At 42.8% G+C, this 21,448-nt stretch overlaps 1 protein-coding gene across 1 annotated transcript; it reads right to left on the bottom strand.

Moving 5' to 3' along the window:
- Positions 1–19,400: 19,400 nt before the first annotated feature.
- Positions 19,401–21,182, bottom strand: LOC121847901 (uncharacterized protein PB18E9.04c-like). The gene has a single exon (XM_042331160.1). It carries the CDS (start codon positions 21,180–21,182, stop codon positions 19,401–19,403), a length of 1,782 nt encoding a protein of 593 aa, XP_042187094.1.
- Between the last annotated feature and the right edge of the window lie 266 nt (positions 21,183–21,448).

Below are 21,448 nucleotides of genomic sequence, written 5' to 3'. Positions count from 1 at the left end.
CTCTCTATAACTGTGATTGGCTGTTATAGACCCCCTCTGCTCTCTATAACTGTGATTGGCTGTTATAGACCCCCTCTGCTCTCTATAACTGTGATTGGCTGTTATAGACCCCCTCTGCTCTCTGTATCTGTGATTGGCTGTTATAGACCCCCTCTGCTCTCTGTATCTGTGATTGGCTGTTATAGACCCCCTCTGCTCTCTATAACTGTGATTGGCTGTTATAGACCCCCTCTGCTCTCTATAACTGTGATTGGCTGTTATTGATCCCCCTCTGCTCTCTATAACTGTGATTGGCTGTTATAGACCCCCTCTGCTCTCTCTATAACTGTGATTGGCTGTTATAGACCCCCTCTGCTCTCTATAACTGTGATTGGCTGTTATTGACCCCTGTGATTGGCTCTGCTCTCTATAACTGTGATTGGCTGTTATTGACCCCCTCTCTATAACTCTTGGCTCCCCCTCTATATAACTGTGATTGGCTGTTATTGACCCCCTCTACTCTCTATAACTGTGATTGGCTGTTATTGACCCCCTCTACTCTCTCTATAACTGTGATTGGCTGTTATAGACCCCCTCTGCTCTCTGTATCTGTGATTGGCTGTTATAGACCCCCTCTGCTCTCTGTATCTGTGATTGGCTGTTATAGACCCCCTCTGCTCTCTATAACTGTGATTGGCTGTTATTGACCTCCTCTGCTCTCTGTATCTGTGATTGGCTGTTATTGACCCCCTCTGCTCTCTGTATCTGTGATTGGCTGTTATAGACCCCCTCTGCTCTCTATAACTGTGATTGGCTGTTATAGACCCCCTCTGCTCTCTATAACTGTGATTGGCTGTTATTGACCCCCTCTGCTCTCTGTATCTGTGATTGGCTGTTATTGACCCCCTGCTCTCTATAACTGTGATTGGCTGTTATAGACCCCCTCTGCTCTCTATAACTGTGATTGGCTGTTATAGACCCCCTGCTCTGCTCTCTATAACTGTGATTGGCTGTTATAGACCCCCTCTGCTCTCTATAACTGTGATTGGCTGTTATAGACCCCCTCTGCTCTCTATAACTGTGATTGGCTGTTATTGACCCCCTCTGCTCTCTATAACTGTGATTGGCTGTTATAGACCCCCTCTGCTCTCTATAACTGTGATTGGCTGTTATAGACCCCCTCTGCTCTCTATAACTGTGATTGGCTGTTATAGACCCCCTCTGCTCTCTATAACTGTGATTGGCTGTTATTGACCCCCTCTGCTCTCTATAACTGTGATTGGCTGTTATAGACCCCCTCTCTGCTCTCTATAACTGTGATTGGCTGTTATAGACCCCCTCTGTTCTCTATAACTGTGATTGGCTGTTATTGACCCCCTCTGTTCTCTGTATCTGTGATTGGCTGTTATTGACCCCCTCTGTTCTCTATAACTGTGATTGGCTGTTATTGACCCCCTCTCTGCTCTCTATAACTGTGATTGGCTGTTATAGACCCCCTCTGCTCTCTATAACTGTGATTGGCTGTTATAGACCCCCTCTGCTCTCTATAACTGTGATTGGCTGTTATAGACCCCCTCTGCTCTCTATAACTGTGATTGGCTGTTATAGACCCCCTCTGCTCTCTATAACTGTGATTGGCTGTTATAGACCCCCTCTGTTCTCTATAACTGTGATTGGCTGTTATAGACCCCCTCTATAACTGTGATTGGCTCTCTATAACTGTGATTGGCTGTTATAGACCCCCTCTGCTCTCTATAACTGTGATTGGCTGTTATAGACCCCCTCTGCTCTCTATAACTGTGATTGGCTGTTATAGACCCCCTCTGCTCTCTATAACTGTGATTGGCTGTTATAGACCCCTCTGCTCTCTATAACTGTGATTGGCTGTTATTGACCCCCTCTGTTCTCTATAACTGTGATTGGCTGTTATAGACCCCCTCTGCTCTCTATAACTGTGATTGGCTGTTATAGACCCCCTCTGCTCTCTATAACTGTGATTGGCTGTTATAGACCCCCTCTGCTCTCTATAACTGTGATTGGCTGTTATAGACCCCCTCTGCTCTCTATAACTGTGATTGGCTGTTATAGACCCCCTCTGCTCTCTATAACTGTGATTGGCTGTTATTGACCCCCCTCTGTTCTCTATAACTGTGATTGGCTGTTATAGACCCCCCTCTGTTCTCTGTGATGCATGTTCTTCTCTAATGCACCTTATGTCTAAACTTCTTTACAGTGAAATGATCTTGATTGGTGATCTCAACTGGTGTTGGTTAAAGCCGGTGTCTGATGATTTAAAAATGTTTTGTAATTCTATGAATCTTACCCAGTTGATTATCTCACCCACCCTCCCAAATCTTAAATGCCCAGATAAATCTACGCTGATTGATTTGATATTGACAAATGTTCCACATAAATATTCTACGGTTGGTGTTTTTTGTAAAGATTTAAGTGACCATTGTGCTGTTGTTGCTGTTAGAAATACTAAGGTTCCTAAGACAAACCCACGTTTTATTCGTAAGAGAAATTTGAATTGTTTTAATGAGCAGGCTTTCTTTCATGATTTGTTTTATTTTGACTGGAGCAGATTGAGTTTATTCCTGATGCGGAAACTGCCTGGAAATTCTTTCATGATGATTTTTTCCAAATAGTAAACAAACATGCCCCATTCCGCAGGGTCAGGGTTAAAGGGCGGGATAATCCATGGTTTTATTCTGAGCTGTCTAGTATTATTCACGACCGTAATCTAGCCTGGGCTAAAGCAAGGAACTCTTGTTCTGATGCTGATTGGCTTCTTTTTAGGCAGTTACGAAACAAGTGTTATTTTCTTCTCAGGAAGGCCAAGTTTGAATATTTTATGTCTGTTACCACTGATAACCTGAATGACCCTAGAACGTTTTGGAAGGCTATTAAGTCTATGTCTGGTAACAGTAATGTTAATGAATTACCGTCATGTGTTTTGAAGGACTCTGTTGCTGTATATGACAAAACTGAAATGCTGAATTGTTTCAATAAGCACTTTGTATCATCTGGTAGGCTGTTTGAGTCAGTGTCCTCTGTCTCTACAACCCTGTGTGGATGAACCAGTGAGAGCTGGTCAAACCTTTAGCTTTTTGCCATTCTCAGTGCAGATGGTACATAAAGCCCTGAAATCCTTAGATCAGAGAAAGCCTGCAGGTCCTGATCTTTTGGATCCCTGCTTTTGAAATCTGGCAGCTGATTTCATAGCTGAACCACTTACATATCTGTTCAATCTAACCCTGGAATGTAATGAAATCTGGAAATCAGCATTTGTCCTACCACCTTTAAAAGGGGGAGATCCAACTCTTTTAAATAATTATAGGCCAATCTCAAAGCTGTCACCCCTGGTGAAAATACTTGAAACCTTTGTGAGTGAACAGCTAAAAGAGTTTTTATTTACTACCTCTATTTTATCAATGTACCAATCAGGCTTCAGTAAGAAGCATAGCACAATTACAGCAGCCATGGAGGTTTTAAATGATATCACTGAAGCCCTTGACAAAAAACAGCGCTGTGTCTCACTTTTTATTGATCTCTCTAAGGCTTTTGATACAGTTGATCATGCTATACTAAGGCAGAGATTGTCGAGTGTCGGTCTTTTAGGGGCATGCAGTTGCATGGTTTGCTAACTATCTGTCTGAAAGAACTCATTGCACTCAATTTGATGGGCTTATGTCTGTTAAATTATCTGTCTTTAATGGTGTGCCCCAAGGCTCTGTACTTGGTCCTCTCTTATTCACTATTTATATAAATGATTTAGACAAAAATGTCCAAAATGCACAACTTCATTTTTATGCCTATGATACTGTTATTTGCTGTTGTGCCTCGTCTCTTACAAAAGCTTTCCAGAACATGCAAACTGCTTTTTATACTATTCAACATACCTTGTGTCAATTGAAGCTTATCCTCAATACTGACAAAACTAAGCTAATGGTGTTTTCTAAAGCAAGAAATAGACCTCTGAACCTTTCACCTATTACTACCTGTCAGGGCAATGAGATTGAGGTTGTAACCTCATATAAATATCTTGGAATTTTAGTTGATGATGGCCTCTCTTTTAAATTGCATATTCAACAACAAAATATTGAAGCTGAAATTGGGATTTTGTTTTTAGGAATAAGGCCTGTTTTTCATTTGAAGCCAGAAGGAGGCTAGTATCAGCTACATTTATGCCTTTACTAGACTATGGGGATATTTTATATATGAATGCTTCCGCTCAGTGTTTGAGATCAATTGACACCTTTTACCATGGCACTTTGAGATGTATTTTCAACTGCAAAACCCTTACGCACCACTGCACTTTGTATACCAGGTTGTCTGGCCTTCTCTAGTCACTCATAGGCTCAGGCACTGGTATATTTTTTATTTAGAAAGCCATTTTGGGTTTACTACCTTTTTATTTGGGCATTTTTATTGTTCAGAAATGTGGTGAGTACTCTCTTCGTTCGCTGGACTTTATCCTGCTAACTGTTCCAAATGTCTGAACTGAATTTGGTAAAAGGGCTTTAATGGACTCTGCGCCATCGTCTTGGAACACCTTACAAAATACTTTTAACTGGAAGAACTTGTCCCGATTGGTATTTTTAAATCACTGATGGATGATCTTGAGACTGATTCCCTGACCTGTCAATGTTTTTAATTTGCTGTTTTTGATTTTGTTATACTCTTGTGAAATCAACGGTTTTTACTAGATTACTTGTAGTTTTTCTTGTTGTTTGTCTGTAATTTTTGTAATGACTTGGTGCTGCCTATCTTGGCCAGGACGCTCTTGAAAAAGAGATTTTAAATCTCAATGAGCCCTTCCTGGTTAAATCAAATTTAAAAATGAGCTAAAAAATAAAGTCTGTGTTTGGGTAAGGCTCCTCAGCCGTAGTAAACTGACCACTTATAGATCCAGGAAATGGAGATGACTATTACCTTCATCAGGTAGACAGAGTGGCTAAATCATCCAGAGAAAATTGCATGATGGGAGTCAGAGAGATGTGGATAAAATCTTGACAAGCAATCAGTCGAGTAAAATCACCAGTGTAAAATTGGTTTTCATGAGGGGAAAACCAACACTGTCATTTGTAATTGGCCAAACTTAGAATACCTGTGCTGTTTAATTTGCTTCATGTTAACTGTAACAGGTGCTGCCAACTCCTCCTCTTGCTCCTCTGGCTCGCAGCAAAACAATGGCTGCTTCCTTTCACTTCAGACCAGCAGCCACCTGAATGCCCGCATTGTCAGCATTGAACAGATTACATCAATTAGAATATTGCTTGCAGGTGTATCCGTTGTGTGCAATCAGTTACACTTACTGTATTCGAATACAACTGTCTGGTAGCCAGCATGATGTATGTTACCATGGTCTGGCTAGATATGGACACTTCGTAAAACCATCATATTCAAACACACAGCAGATAAGACTGCAGATGTATTCCAAATGTATTCAGTGTGTGTTTTCTTGAGATTGCTAGGTAATCTCTACTTGAGTCCTATGTTGTCAGTAGGGATGTTTATGTAGATTCACCTGCCTGGCTTTGCCTGCCCCAGAAATACATGCAATCCCAGTCCCACTCAGATTGTTTTCCTATGGCTAGTATTTCCTTCACGGAGCCTAGCTGCCATTTAAAGACGTGTGATTTTCCTCCATTATCTGAACATGATGTTTGACAATGAGAAGTATTCAAAGTCAGAAATGGTAGCCTTGACCCTGAATAACCCCAAGAACACCACAACAGAGGGGCCTGTGTGTAAACAAAACCTGCTGTACTGTCACGGGCTTTTTAGAGAAAATGAGTAGCCCATTACATTATATCATGGTCAAATGAGTCTCTCTGACTCTAATGATTAAACATTATTTATGAAAGCCAAGCCGTTCATACAAAGCATGTTACCCATTAGCCTGTTTCACACTCAAATCTGTTCCTCAATGTCACTGGTGTTTTCTATAAAGGCAATGATTCAGTGACTAAACTGAACCAGAAGGACCAATTCTACCAAATTTATGATGTTGAGTGTCTTTAAAAATGAACTTTAAAATTCAGCATATGTTGCCATCTTAAGTTATTGCATATCTAACACTACAGGACAGCTTTTCCAACTAAAATAAATTATGAAATTCGTTATGAAATTCCTGTTCTAGTAACCCATTTTATAACACTGTACATATTTCATATACATTTCAATTCCATGTAATCTATTTGGACATTGTGTGATATGATTCAAACAAACTGTTATTAGCATTGTTTATACCGTATCTTTAACAGACTATTATTTGAGCACTAGCATATCTTGTTGTGAAAACTGGAAGCACCTGTGAGGGGTGAATAATTACCTTCCCACACCCCTTTTTCTACCTTCCCTGCTCCACACACAGTTTGTCAAAGAGCCAAAATGTACAACTTTTGACGTGTGCATTTAAGCTACTTGAAGTGAAGATGGTCATTTTCTTTCACTCAAGAGGAAGATAAAAATAGGGAATTTGTCCTCCTCTCCATTTTCAAGAACTGCCCTAAGTGTCGTCCTATCGCTATTCTGCTGAGCTCGCCTGTCTGCGCTGCTGCTCCTCCAATTTCCTCTGTGTTCTTTAGCTTCTGCAAATACAACCATGGCTTTCTGTCTCTCCTCTCCATGTCTGGAATGCTAGCATTAGCCTCTAATTTGCTACTTCTCTTTACCAATCTTAGCTAACACAGTGGCTGGCTTGCCCTGTCATGGCAGCTATGGTCTCATGCTCGTTCGCCCAGTGTGGACACACAGATCATCTAATTCCATGTGGTTCTATTTGGCAGGCAGGCAGGCATTCATTCAGCAGTAACTGTATCTGTCTCCCTCTCCCTCCCTCCTCCCTCCCAGGGGACCATTACCATATCTCTGCTATATCTCTTTAATGGTTTCAATACTTGCTTGACAGGACAGCAAAGCTCTGACTTGATTGACACATGAATTCCTCCCTCCCTTATCTCCCGGCATGGGGAATGAATGGTGTATCACAAAGACAGAGCGTTTCTGAGAGCTTATCAGTAATGATTCGTCAGGTGGTATCCTCTTAGGTGATGCATCTGACGAGTGTGTCTGCTAAAGGTAACATGCACCTACATACGGAGCGCCGTGTCTATGGAAATATAGAACACAGTGATACATCACCCACAGTTCACCCCCTTCTTCTCTATTCCTCTCTCTATTCCTCTCTCTCTCTCTCTATTCCTCTCTCTCGCTCTCGCTCTTTCAGTTTTATTATCTCTTTTCCCTCTCAGGGAATTTTGTCACATTGTTGTCAATCTTGCTCTCTCTCTCTCTCTCTCCTATCACTGGCTCTGTGTTGATTTCTCCCATTTCTTTCTCTCGTGTAACAGGAAAGAAAAAGGAGTATAAAATGTATCTGCCTCTGGCTCATTCCACATCCATGCCCCCCTCTATCCCACAATCCCCGTGAGGCCGAGGTTTTCTCCCAGACTCCTCATATTCAATAACAAACAACCAACTCACCAGGGTGCTGACAGCCCTTATAGTTTTTTTACGGGGCAAAATGAACTGACTTAATGTTTCAACACAAGTGATCATCCGTCCTCATCTCCTTAATGAAATTAGATTAAGTGCACCTGGGAAAGAGCTGAGGAAGCAGAATGCCTTGCCACCTTTAATTTAAAACCAATTTGCCAGCAATATTCCCTCCAGCTCGGGATTCTTCTGAGCAGATTCAAAATGGAGGACGAATGAGATCAGACCAGAGCTGACTGGTTTAATTCCAGTCCCCACAGGCAGCTCCAAATTATAACTGACACCAGCAACATAGGCTTTAATTTGGAGATGTCATTTTTCGTCTCTTCTCTCTGCCTTTGTCTCTTCCTCTGTGATGAGCCATGTCTGACGCTGGAAAAGGCTGTGTTTTCATCAGCTGGCATCATGATGTTACTCCTGTAGCAATTACACTGGTCTGGAATCACTCTTCTGTTTCATTTATATTGGGCTGTTTGCAATGTTCTCTCTTCTCTAGTTTCTCCAGATTAAGCCTGCGGGTTTTTTCTGGTTGTCAAGAAATACATCTGTTGTACATTTAGTGCATCACAACTATGTGGTGATTTTAGATCACAGTGCATTCTTCTTTCTGACTGAATTTGAATATAAGTCGAGGTCTCCTAAGTGGCTCATTTAGAGATGAATTGTATCGTTTTAAGAGTAAGTGCTCTGCATAATACTGAAGTGTACCTGCTTAGACCTTTCCAGGATGATTTGGCTAATTGTCTGACATTTTGTGTATGAACACTTTCAGACAGGGTATAATTTCAGACAGGATATAATTTGACGAGCAGGGGAGGGGTTTAGATGGCGCGCAAATTGAGCATATACAACCCTGTGGTGTGTTGAGAAGATGGGTGATGACAGAGGGTTGCTTCAGACCCCTGCAGGGCTAGGCGTACCGACACAGCCAACTGACATCAGCAAAGCCTTCATTAGCAATACGTATCACAGTAAAAGATACGTATCACAGTAAAAGCAGTGACAGTAACATAGCAATGGAGTCACTAACCCTCCTATGGGACCCATTCCATTGGCTGAATAAGCTACACTGGATTCCTTTCTGAAGGTTACTTTGACATGAACATAATTCATGTAAACAGAAACCTGTGATTGATAAAATAACTCCACTCTATCCATTTTTCCAACCACAGAGTAGGCCCTACTTCTAACCTTATCAGAACAGCGTGTCCATGCTCTGGTGCAGTAGAGAGACAGCTAATGATCATAGTCATTCTGGAAATTTTTCTTGCCTGGATGAACTTCAAGTTTTGCTGCGTACTTGATCTCATGTTCACCACCCTTACCTGCTCCACTTTTGGATGGGGTTCTTCAAATACCAATTTCCTATCTCAGAACCAATGCCCTGTACTCTAATAGAATTGGAAGTGGAATTGTCGATAAAAATAAAAATAAATCCTCTCTGTTCCATCTCCTAGTGATACAGCTGGTTCACCTCTAAAACCAAACAGCATAGCTGTGCAGGTTTTATTTACTAAAAAAATATATATATTCTCATTTTGTAATGTGTTGACGGAGATGTGTGTTTGAAACTCAGGTAACCTCACACATACTGCGAAACTGACTTCCATTATCCAGTCCAAGCAGCCATCATGGCAGCCCATCCATTGTTTTCTTAAAGGCCTGTGTTTGAATAACAAGCCAAGTACTATAAAACATTTTCCACATCAGTAATAAAATACACATTTTGTCCATATTGGTTGCAGATGTCCTCTCGGTATAAAAAAAAAGTTTTGTGTGTTAGATTTAAGTGTTTCTGGTTCTGCTTTTACATATTGCTAAGGGACCTACTTAGGAAATGTATGCTTTCCCTACACACTTCTCAGTAGTTTGTATTCAGACTTACCATATATAGGTGTGCAGGTGTGGTTCCCTTGCACTCGTTCGGTACATTTGAATTAAACCGCTGAAAACCCTCCCACTTGCTGGCCAACAGATTTTCTTTACGCACAAAATATATTGGTGAATAAAAAAAGTGGTTTGATTCATCCTAAAGTTGCCATAATCAATTGTTCAATCCATGAAATATTGGAAGGTGAGAAAAGTGTACAATAGGGGTTGACCAGTAGTTTTATTCATCTACCCTAATAATCCTCACTAATCATGGAACTGTGTTGACAGGCTCTAGGTCTAAACTGCTAAGTATGGTCTGCGTTCCATAATGATTCAAATAGGTTACATGTTCCAAATTATTGCATTACTTGTAATAGCTTAGCCTAATATTGTATTGCTAGCGATCTTCAGGAACAACCACATTAACGTGACAGAGGAAAGTAAGGTAAACTAATAATGGAATGGAATGATGCCAAATGAAAGGAAACGAACACTAAATTCAATGACAGTACGAAACGTATGTGGGTATAACTGACGGTGGCTACCGATAGTGGCTAATATTTAACATGACACAAATTGTAGAAAATACAGTGAAAAGTCTAGAAATCAGAAATCAACTTGGTAGGTTTGGTGCTATACTGTCTTTTGTGCATGGCTACAGAAGCCTATAGCTTGGGTCTCCAAATTTCATCCAAAGTTATAAGGCCAATGTTTCATAAAATTCACTGTGGAAAAAGTGATATGTTGATATGTTTCAATTTGCTGCCATATGATGACTGGTTTCACATTTGTCTCCAGAGATCATAAGGTAAAATAGGTCTAAAACAATTTTCTTTACAATCCCCTTATCCAAACGGCTTACTCATTTACCTAGCTCTTATCAATAGCTCTTATCAAGTTGTAAATTACAGTGCATGGAGAATGGTGTTATTTTTTGTATATATATTTTTTTCTTCCACTTCTTTTCCCCAATTGGTATTTACAGTCTTGTCCTATAGCTGCAACTCCCCTACGGAATCGGCAGAGGTGAAGGTCGAGAGCCATGTGTCCTCCGAAACATGACCTTGCCAAGCTGCACACTGCTCACTTAACCCAGAAGCCAGCCACACCAATGTGTCGGAAGAAACATTGTCCGTCTGGCAACCGAAATCAGCTTGCCGGCGCCCCGTCCACCACAAGGAGTTGCTTGAGCACAAAGGGACAAGAAAATCCCGGCCAACCAAACCCTCCCCTAACCCGGACGATTGTGCGCCTCCTCATGGGTCTCCCGGTCATGGCCGGCTGTGACACAGCCTGGGATCGAATCTGGGTCTGTAGTGACGCCTCTAGCAATGCGGTGCAGTGCCTTAGACCAGTGCACCACTCAGGAGGCCGATAATGGTGTTATTTCTATAGGTTAAAACTTCTTAGGGCTACAATCCCGTTAACGGGATTTATATGACAGCAGCCAGTGAAAGTGCAGAGCGCCAAATTCAAATAACAGAAATCTCATAATTAAAATTCCTCAAACATACATGTATCTTATACCATTTTAAAGGTAATCTTGTTGTTAATCCCAGCAAAGTGTCCGATTTCAAATAGGCTTTACAGCGAAAGCACCACAAACGATTATGTTAGGTCAGAGCCAAGCCCCAGAAAAAGACAGCCATTTTTCCAGCCAAAGAGAGGGTCCCAAAAAGCACAAATAGAGATAAAATTAATCACTAACCTTTGATGATCTCCATCAGATGACACTCATAGGACTTCATGTTACACAATACATGTATGTTTTGTTCGGTAAAGTTCATATTTATATTAAAAAAACTCAGTATACATAGGCGCGTTATGTTCACTAGTTCCAAAAACATCCGGTGATATTGCAGAGAGCCACATCATTTTACAGAAATACTCATTGTACATGTCAATGAAAATACAATTGTTAGACATGGAAATATAGATACACTTCTCCTTAATGCAACCGCTGTGTCAGATTTCAAAAAAGCTTTATGGAAAAAGCAAACCATGCACTAATCTGAATACAGTTTCAGACAACAAAGCAGCCAAAAAGATATCCGCCATATTGGGTAGTCAACATTAGTCATAAATAGCATTTTAAATATTCATTTATGTCATGATGTTGCCCTCTTTGGGTACAGCGAGCACCATCCCCTGCTCTCTGCTCCTACAACCAGACTGCTGTGGTCAGAGAGAGGTCGTACATTCCTGAGGAGAGGATCTCCTCATGGCCACACAGTATAACGACAGAGTGAATTTTCATGGAGAACAAAGGAATTTCTTCCACCTCACAGAATTGGAGGTCTGAACAACATGTATGTTCCGGAGAAGGTATAAAAGATTGGTGAAGAATCCAGCTACGAACCGGTCCGTTTGTTACATTTTGGTGAGGCTCATGGGGGACAGTGCGGCCACATTACCATAACGCTGTTTATATAATAGCCTCAGATATGAGGTTTACATCTAATTGTTGTGTAAGATGAATGAGTGAGGATGATACTGTTTGTAAAATTGTGTAATGTGATTTTGGACTGTTTAATGAAGGAAACTCCAATTCCCTTTTGAGTTGAACTAAATCAGAGGACCGCCCATGAGCCCAGTTAGGGTCAGGCATCCTGGGACAGCCCCTTTTCTGCAATTCTTAATAAAACCCCAACTTTGAGAAATTCTCAGTAGACCATGTTTTTCTCCATTATGAGGGGAGAAAGGCTGCAGACCATTGCTGAATCTTTTAACTTCTCTAGGGTAGGGGGCAGCATTCGGAATTTTGGATGAAAAGCATGCCCAAATTAAACGGCCTGATACTCAGGCCCAGAAGATATGATATGCCAATAACTGGTAGATGTGGATAGAAAATACTCATAAGTTTCCAAAACTGTTAAAATAGTGTCTGTGAGTATAACAGAACTGATTTGGCAGGCGAAAATCTGAGAAAAATCCATTAAGGAAGTGTTTTTTTTGTGGTTTTGTAGTTTTCTATTCAATGCCATTACAGTATCCATTGACTTAGGACTCAATTTGCAGTTCCTATGCCTTCCACTAGATGTCAACAGTCTTTAGAAATGGTTTCAGGCTTCTATTCTTATAAATGAGGGAGTAAGACCAGTCTGAATGAGTGAACCCAGTCACAGAGCTTTTTCATGCGCGATCCCGAGAGAGTGCATTTCTTGTTTACCTTTTATATTGACGACGTTATTGTCCGGTTGAAATATTATAGATCATTTAGGCTAAAAACAACCTGAGGATTGAATATAAACATTGTTTGACCTGTTTCTATGAACTTTACGGATACAATTTGTATTTTTTTGTCTGCCTGTTTTGACTGCGTTTGAGCCTGTGGATCACTGAAGAAACGCGCAAACAAAACTGAGGTTTTTGGATATAAAGAGACTTTACGAACAAAAGGAACATTTATTGAGTAAATTAATGTCTTCTGAGTGCCACCATATGAAGATCATCAAAGGGATTAATTTTATCTCTATTTCTGAGTTTTGTAACACTTCTGCTTGGCTGGTTACTGTTTGTAATAATTTGTCAACTGGGCTATGTTCTCAAATAATCGTAAGGTATGCTTAAAATCTGACACTGTGGTTGGATTCACAAGAAGTTAATCTTTAAACCTACGTAAAATATGTTTTGTTTTCTTAATTTTTATAATGAGTATTTCTGTATTTGAATTTGGCGCTCGGCAATCTCACTGGATGTTGGCCAGATGGGACGCTAGCGTCCCACATACCCTAGAGAGGTTAACCATACCACGTTGTTAAACTCTTAGACTATCGATACCGACAGAATAAGAACAAGTCTTTGATATTAATTACTAATTTGCCTCTAGGAATTCGGTATCACTGAACGCAAAGTACAACAACCGCCGAAACATCCATTCTATAATGAATGAATGAATGTCACTCTGAACAAACCATCCTAACATCGACAGAGAGAGGATGGAAACTCTCTAACAGAATCTAACTTTTCAACAGCGATCAAGATGACACACTGAGCGTAAATATATATATTGATTGCAATTGTTCCCAAAAGATTAGCATTTCAATTGTTATAATTATCAACCCTGTAGTAACTTCTCAGCTGACCCCCACTCCACCTTTTGTTCACCAAGCCGCGATGCCAGTTTAGCCCACTAGGGCACATTCCCTCGTGACCATATTTACTTTGTTTGTTTGTGTGTGCACTTCTGTGATTGTTTAGTTAGTTAATAAATAAATTATTTAAGACAATTGATGTATGGATGACTCATAGTGAAGAGTGGGTTCGTGCAGATAACCAAAAATTTACGACGTTTGGAATGAGACTAAAGTGAGGTAAAGTAAATAATTCATTCATTCGAAGACTAATTGATGAGATATAAAATATCTGAAAAGTTATTAGGAAATTATAACTTTGTAATCTGAATATTTTCCTTGGTGCCCCGACTTCCTAGTTAATTACAGTTACATGATTAATCAGTTTAATCGTGTAATACTAATTACAGAGAATCTTTGATAAAAACTATAAGTCTTCAGTTTAATGATAGTAGACACGACACTTACCTTTGATGATCTTCATCAGAATGCACACCCAGGAATCCCAGTTCCACATTAGATGTTTGATTTGTTCGATAATGTCCATCATTTTTGTCCAAAGAGCTACTTTTGTTAGCACGTTTGGTAAACAAATCCAAAGTCATGAAGCGCATTCCCTAGTTGCAGACGAAATGTCAAAAAGTTCCGTTACTGTCTGTAGAAACATGTCAAACGACGTATGGAATCAATCTTTAGGATGTTTTTAACACAAAACTTCAATAATATTCCAACCGGAGAATTCCTTTGTCTTCAGAAAAGCAAAGGAACGCACCTACCTTTCATGTGAAATGCGTGTGACCAGTGCGTGACTCATTCCTCTCTCATTCGGTCCCACTTCACAGTAGAATCCTCAAACAAGTTTCTAAAGACGGTTGACATCTAGTGGAAGCCTTAGGAAGTGCAACAACCAATATCCCACTGTGTATTCAATAGGGGCTGGGTTGAAAATCGACCAACTTCAGATTTCCCACTTCCTGTTTGGATTTCTTCTCAGGTTTATGCCTGCCATATGAGTTCTGTTATACTCACAGACATCGTTCAAACAGTTTTAGAAACTTCAGAGTGTTTTCTATCCAATACTACTAATAATAATACTAATAATAATAATACTGAGGAGCAGGCAGTTTACTCTGGGCACCTTTCATCTAAGCTTCTCAATACTGCCCCTGCAGCCATAAGAAGTTAAAAGAAAGTCGATGTTGTTCCACTTGGAACTGACAGGTTGCTCGACGTTGTTCAGTGTTTCATTGCGCATAAAGGTGTTGGAATTCTGAGGGAATTAAGTCAAGGTCAGAATACGGCATATCTGTAGACACACCTCCGCCACACCTTCATTTCTTTGCATATAAAGGGAATTACGTTCCATTTACGCATGCTTAACTTGTGTCGGAATTCCATCCGAAGTGCCTTTTTATTCAATAAACAGCAGTGGACACTAATTACTTTCACATTTCTTTTGGCTAGAACATAGAAGGCAGACCTTGTGTTGTAAAGGAGCTCAGAACTCTTTGACTGAGCTATGTCCCAGACGTTGGCTTGTCCAGAGAAACTTCCCTAATGCAAAAGGACTTATTTTTCCTTTCCTGCAAATGGCATACAAATCAAATTAAATCGAATTTTATTGGTCACATACACATGGTTAGCAGATGTTATTGAGAGTGTAGCGAAATGCTTGTGCTTCTAGTTCCGACAGTGCAGTAATATCTAACAAGTAATATCTAACAATTCCACAACAAATATCTAATACACACAAATCTAAGTTAGGAATGGAATAAGTATCCAGCTGTATGCAATAACCCTTAAGATTTTCTGGGCTAACAATGTAAGTAATAATACATTTTTAAAAAACGAAATACTGCAAAGTTTATTAAGGACTAGAAGCGAGGCAGCCCTATCTGTCGGCACCATTTTATTCACACAATATTCCTTATTACACACAAATATAGAATTCTCCATTGTTATTAGTAATCTGTGCCATCGTGGATAATGTTTCCCTGAAGAAATTGTCCTTTTTGTCCTGGAACACATCAATGAATGGAAACCAGACCAACCCGACCCGTGGTGCTCACAAAGGAGTGTTGGAAGAGCATGAAATCCCTTAACAGACAAAGAAGCCAGTCAGCCAAGCAGCACATTGAACCTCATGTTGTTTGCTTATGTTTGATAGGGAAAATGTTTTTTTTTGCTCTATATTTTGTCTCTGTTTACCCATTGGTTTCTCTAACAACACTTGGTTTCCCTAACTTCTGTTGGACTCTGTGACCCTGTGAGGAGGATCTGACTCACCAAACTCCCCAAATGAGGATGATGACAATCAACCAGGAGGAGAGGAGAGCAGGTTGTCCAGTGGTGGTCTCTATCACTCTCTTTCTGTCTCTTTCTGTCTCTCTTTCGCTCCACCAACCACTTGAACGTCTCTGACTGAATCTAAACACCCAGATTCCTGTGGAGGGTGGTGAACGCCAAAACCTCAAGCCTGCTCTCCCCCCAAGTCACTTTGGCTTTGGATGGGAACTTTCCATGGGTGTGTGTGTGATCTGGGGAGCTGGCGGGCAGAGAGGGAGTAGAGTAGAGACCCTGGAGAGCAGCGCCAAGATCAGGACCAAAACACACAGGGCCAGCTGCCTTCTATTAAGGCAGAAACCCAGCAACTGAGTACCTTTTGCGCAAAACCAGCTGCCTTTGATCTGCAGTAGACAGGGGAAAAGGTGCAGGGCTTAAAAGATTACATGAAAAAATCATTATTGTATCAAAGAGGCCTACATAAAACTTTATAGGGGATTTAGAGGCGCAGAGGGAAGCGGTTACTAACGATGCCTGCCACTCATGTTCATTTGCCAGCTCTTTCCCTTTTTCAAGGGGCCTCCTTTAATGATGTGGTTCACCTGGCCTCTCCGCTAACTTTTAGGCGAGAACGTTTCTCTCCCCCATCCATCCCTCTATGCTACTGTACTTTAATCACTCTTCCAGTAAGTAGTGACCCACAATGGATTCATTGGTGTAGTCTAACCTGATTTGCATGTCCGTCTCTGGTTCTGACAAACAACAGAGCGCTAGGCTAGGTAACCCTTATACAGCAGATGACTGGCCTAGCTGGCATTAAAACAGCTACCCTGCTGGCACCACAGACACAGCCTATACAGGCCTCCATTAAAATTAATTTGACTTCATTAGCACTAAACCTGCTCCGGCCCGGGGACCCGTGGTGTTGCCGGAGGGGGATGGTTGAGTGGCGGCCCGGCTGGCCGAGACAGCGAGGATCTAACACATGGCTCTGTCAGCCTGAATATGCCCCATGCTCTGACGGGCGGCGGGACTGTTGCCAGACAAGGGGTGACGTGCGTCACTCTATCAACACACGGTCATAATATTAACACCATGTGCTCCTGCCACATCACCAGCTTGCACACACACACACACACACAAACACACACACAGGGTTGCTAGGCTGCATACAAGTCATGCGTGTGCGCATGGTGAATGTCTCAGCGTGGTGTGATCCAGAAGAAATGCACCACTGTTTTGACTTGACCAGTTCCCATAACCCCTCTCTCAGCGGGATCAGCAGTTAACATGTTATTATGTTACAGTTCATGTAAAGCTCATATCAGACAGTGAATCATTTTATACAGGGGTTGGAACCGAACTGATTTTCCAATCATTCCGTTCCGAACAGAACCTCTACTTTTTTCGTTCCGTTCCAGTGTTCCCGACCAGTATAATAAAGTTCTGAACCAGTTCGAACCCCCAAAAAACAAACTTTTCATACAGTTCCTTTTCATGCATTTTTTTATACCTGTACAATCAACATAGTTTTTACATTTACCCAAATAATTAGCACAGATAGAGCAGCCTGCTATGGAACAGGTAAGCTAGTTGTTTACATGTTTAATTGGTCAGATAAATGCAGGCGCGATGGCTTGAAGCACTCACCATCATTTTATGCTGTGAATTGGAATGTGTTTAGGCTATTACGAGCATCATAACTTCTCTGAATTATGGAATTATATACTCAACGTTAAGAATATTTTTGGAACAAAAAGATTGGTATTAACTGGTTCTCAAAATGTCTAAATAACGGTTCTGTTCCGGAACACTAGAGATCACTTTTTTTCTTGGTTTCTCGTTTATTCTTGGTTCTTGTTTATTTTCTGGTTTTCGGTTCTGTTCCCTGAACCGGTTCCAACCCCTGATTTTATAACTGTATGTTAGTGAATCAGCTTTCCCAAATAAGACTAAGGGGTTGGAGATCAAATGATAAAATATGATTTATATAAACAAGAATATGGTAGCTGTATGTTGATTTTTTAAAAAGCTGCCAAACGACATATCAGAGATGTTGGAATTAGATGTTAATGGAGGCAGACATCACGTCACCCTGTTGAGAAGCCTGTTGTTGTGTTATTCCCTGGTTGATTTGTATAGGAAAGCTCTTATGCTCCATTCATATTCAACCAACCTTACAGGATTGTTTTGCCTCTCTGCTCCATTGGAGATCTGAAGCAGAAATGTGATCAATAATTGAAATCAAAGGCTGGATGAAATCCTCCAGACAGGTGAGCAGGGGCGTCATTATTTGATAACTCCATTTTGCTTCAGAGAGCACCGCTCATAGATAAGATGAAGAAAATAAAAAAGCCATGCAGACAGTCAGACTCAGGGTAGCATACAAATGAAAACTCAGCGGTAGCATTTTAGACGTTTTGGAACAACAGTGTTATGAATACTCATTGTGCATGGAGGGAGAAAATATGGTTGTTCTGGGGCCATTCGCTCAAGCCAGAGAATGACACATAAATTACTACTGTTGAGCTGAAAATGGGTGTGGGACCAGAGCCATGGTCTTAGAGAGAGAGCAGCCACAGATCACAAAGCTTTTAAGACAAGAGACTCACCCACCCACGGAAAAGAACACTATTACTGTGGAGAGGGGAGGGTGAAGGGAGGGGGAGGGAAGTGCAGGCTTCAGAGTTTACCCGGCCTCTGGTGGGAGTGTGCATGCTGATAAATAAATAACTGTGAAAATAAATAAATCATTGAGGCAGTAACCCCAGATAGGACTCTGGTAGCCTGAGGGTGGTAAGTTTTCTGTCTGCTGTCAACGAGAGAGCACTTTGATCAGAGGAGTGTCTGAAGATTCGTTTCACATCTGTACAGAGAAAACTAGCTGTAAACTGCCAAGAAGCATTTTAATGGCAGTTGGATTATAAAATGAAAGAGTGCTCCAGATGGCAGGCAGTGCAGCGGCTGTGGTTGGGGTTTTAACTGTTTTTTTATTGATAAAATACGGGGTGAAAAATTGCGTGGGGCTTATTAGGCATCCCACTGTGAAGTTGCTCAGCTAGCCAAGCTGTTCTACGTGGCCTCCCTCCAAACATGCCTCCATACATTTTTAGCAGTACCTTTAAATCTGTAAGATCCCTGCTTGTTAAGTTCACCCCAGCTCCCCCAACCCCCCTCACTTTTTTGAAACGTCTGGATGAAAGCCGCAGGAGTAGCTTTACAAAGATGGAGGGTGGAGCAAAGGGGAGGGGGGCGGGAGTTTGGGGGATTCCTTCCTTCCCACTTTCCTTTCCATGCTCATTACTATGAGCAGAGAACCAGTGTATAGCCCCTTAACAACTTTAATTCCTACGTGATTTCATGAGGCTTTTCGGTCTTCCTGACGCAGAATGAGCACAGCTGATTATTAATCAGATATGTGATGCTGTGTATACACACGGCTGTCAGGGTCTGGGACAGAAATAGTAGTCTGGTCTTGTCTGGGCATAGAGGGAGGAGCGGTGACCGGCCACAGAGAGCCAAGATGGAGGAGCAGTAACTGGCCACAGAGAGCCAAGGCCACAGAGATCCAAGATGGAGGAGCAGTAACTGGCCACAGAGAGCCAAGGCCACAGAGATCCAAGATGGAGGAGCAGTAACTGGCCACAGAGATCCAAGATGGAGGAGCAGTGACTGACTTGCCACTGAGATTCAAAATGGAGGAGCAGTGACTGGCCACAGAGTTGAGCTGGGCATGAAGGAGCAGTGACTGGCCACAGAGTTGAGCTGGGCATGGAGGAGCAGTGACTGGCCACAGAGTTGAGCTGGGCATGGAGGAGCAGTGACTGGCCACAGAGTTGAGCTGGGCATGGAGGAGCAGTGACTGGCCACAGAGTTGAGCTGGGCATGGAGGAGCAGTGACTGGCCACAGAGTTGAGCTGGGCATGGGGAGGAGCAGTGACTGGCCACAGAGTTGAAGCTGGGCATGGAGGAGCAGTGACTGACCACAGAGTTGAGCTGGGCATGGAGGAGCAGTGACTGGCCACAGAGTTGAGCTGGGCATGGAGGAGCAGTGACTGGCCACAGAGTTGAAGCTGGGCATGGAGGAGCAGTGACTGACCACAGAGTTGAGCTGGGCATGGAGGAGCAGTGACTGGCCACAGAGTTGAGCTGGGCATGGAGGAGCAGTGACTGGCCACAGAGTTGAGCTGGGCATGGAGGAGCAGTGACTGGCCACAGAGTTGAGCTGGGAATGCTGGGCATGGAGGCATGCAGTGACTGGCCACAGAGTTGAGCTGGGCATGGAGGAGCAGTGACTGGCCACAGAGTTGAGCTGGGCATGGAGGGGCAGTGACTGGCCACAGAGTTGAGCTGGGCATGAAGGAGCAGTGACTGGCCACAGAGTTGAGCTGGGCATGGAGGAGCAGTGACTGGCCACAGAGTTGAGCTGGGCATGGAGGGGCAGTGACTGGCCACAGAGTTGAGCTGGGCATGAAGGAGCAGTGACTGGCCACAGAGTTGAGCTGGGCTTGAAGGAGCAGTGACTGGCCAGAGAGTTGAGCTGGGCTTGAAGGAGCAGTGACTGGCCACAGAGTTGAGCTGGGCATGGAGGGGCATTGACTGGCCACAGAGTTGAGCTGGGCATGGAGGAGCAGTGACTGTCCACAGAGTTGAGCTGGGCATGGAGGGGCATTGACTGGCCACAGAGTTGAGCTGGGCATGGAGGGGCAGTGACTGGCTACAGAGTTGAGCTGGGCATGGAGGAGCAGTGACTGGCCACAGAGTTGAGCTGGGCATGGAGGAGCAGTGACTGGCCACAGAGTTGAGCTGGGCATGGAGGAGCAGTGACTGGCCACAGAGTTGAGCTGGGCATGGAGTAGCAGTGACTGGCCACAGAGTTGAGCTGGGAATGAAGGAGCAGTGCCTGGCCACAGAGTTGAGCTGGGCATGGAGGAGCAGTGACTGGCCACAGAGTTGAGCTGGGCATGGAGTAGCAGTGACTGGCCACAGAGTTGAGCTGGGAATGAAGGAGCAGTGCCTGGCCACAGAGTTGAGCTGGGCATGGAGGAGCAGTGACTGGCCACAGAGTTGAGCTGGGCATGGAGGAGCAGTGACTGGCCACAGAGTTGAGCTGGGCATGGAGTAGCAGTGACTGGCCACAGAGTTGAGCTGGGCATGGAGTAGCAGTGACTGGCCACAGAGTTGAGCTGGGAATGAAGGAGCAGTGCCTGGCCACAGAGTTGAGCTGGGCATGGAGGAGCAGTGACTGGCCACAGAGTTGAGCTGGGCATGGAGTAGCAGTGACTTGCCACAGAGTTGAGCTGGGAATGAAGGAGCAGTGCCTGGCCACAGAGTTGAGCTGGGCATGGAGGAGCAGTGACTGGCCACAGAGTTGAGCTGGGCATGGAGGAGCAGTGACTGGCTATAGCACGGGGCTTTAATGGAGAACAAGATGGAGGAACAGTTGGGTCCCTGGCTGTGTGAATAGAACATATAGATAATGGCCAGATTGTATGATGGAACAGCAATCTGTATTAATGGGGAATACTAGGAGAGTTCCTATTGTTATCAACAGGAAGGGAAAAGGGATACCTAATCAGTTACGCAACTAAATGCATTCAACGGAAATGTGTTTTCCGCATTTAACCCAACCTCTCTGAATCACAGAGGTGCAGGAGGCTGTCTTAATCGACGTCATCGGCACCCGGGGAACAGTTGTTGGGGGTTAACTGCCTTGCTCAAGGGCAGAACGGCAGATT

The sequence above is a fragment of the Oncorhynchus tshawytscha genome, linkage group LG12, assembly GCF_018296145.1.
Source record: "Oncorhynchus tshawytscha isolate Ot180627B linkage group LG12, Otsh_v2.0, whole genome shotgun sequence".
In the NCBI taxonomy this organism is placed as follows: Eukaryota; Metazoa; Chordata; class Actinopteri; order Salmoniformes; family Salmonidae; genus Oncorhynchus; species Oncorhynchus tshawytscha.
The sequence above is the reverse complement of the archived record's forward strand: the minus strand, read 5'-3'. Positions and strand labels throughout refer to the sequence as shown.

Bases quoted from the DNA above. Each gene is read 5' to 3' on its own strand.
- LOC121847901 (XM_042331160.1), bottom strand. From the start codon at position 21,182: ATGTTCTATTCACACAGCCAGGGACCCAACTGTTCCTCCATCTTGTTC.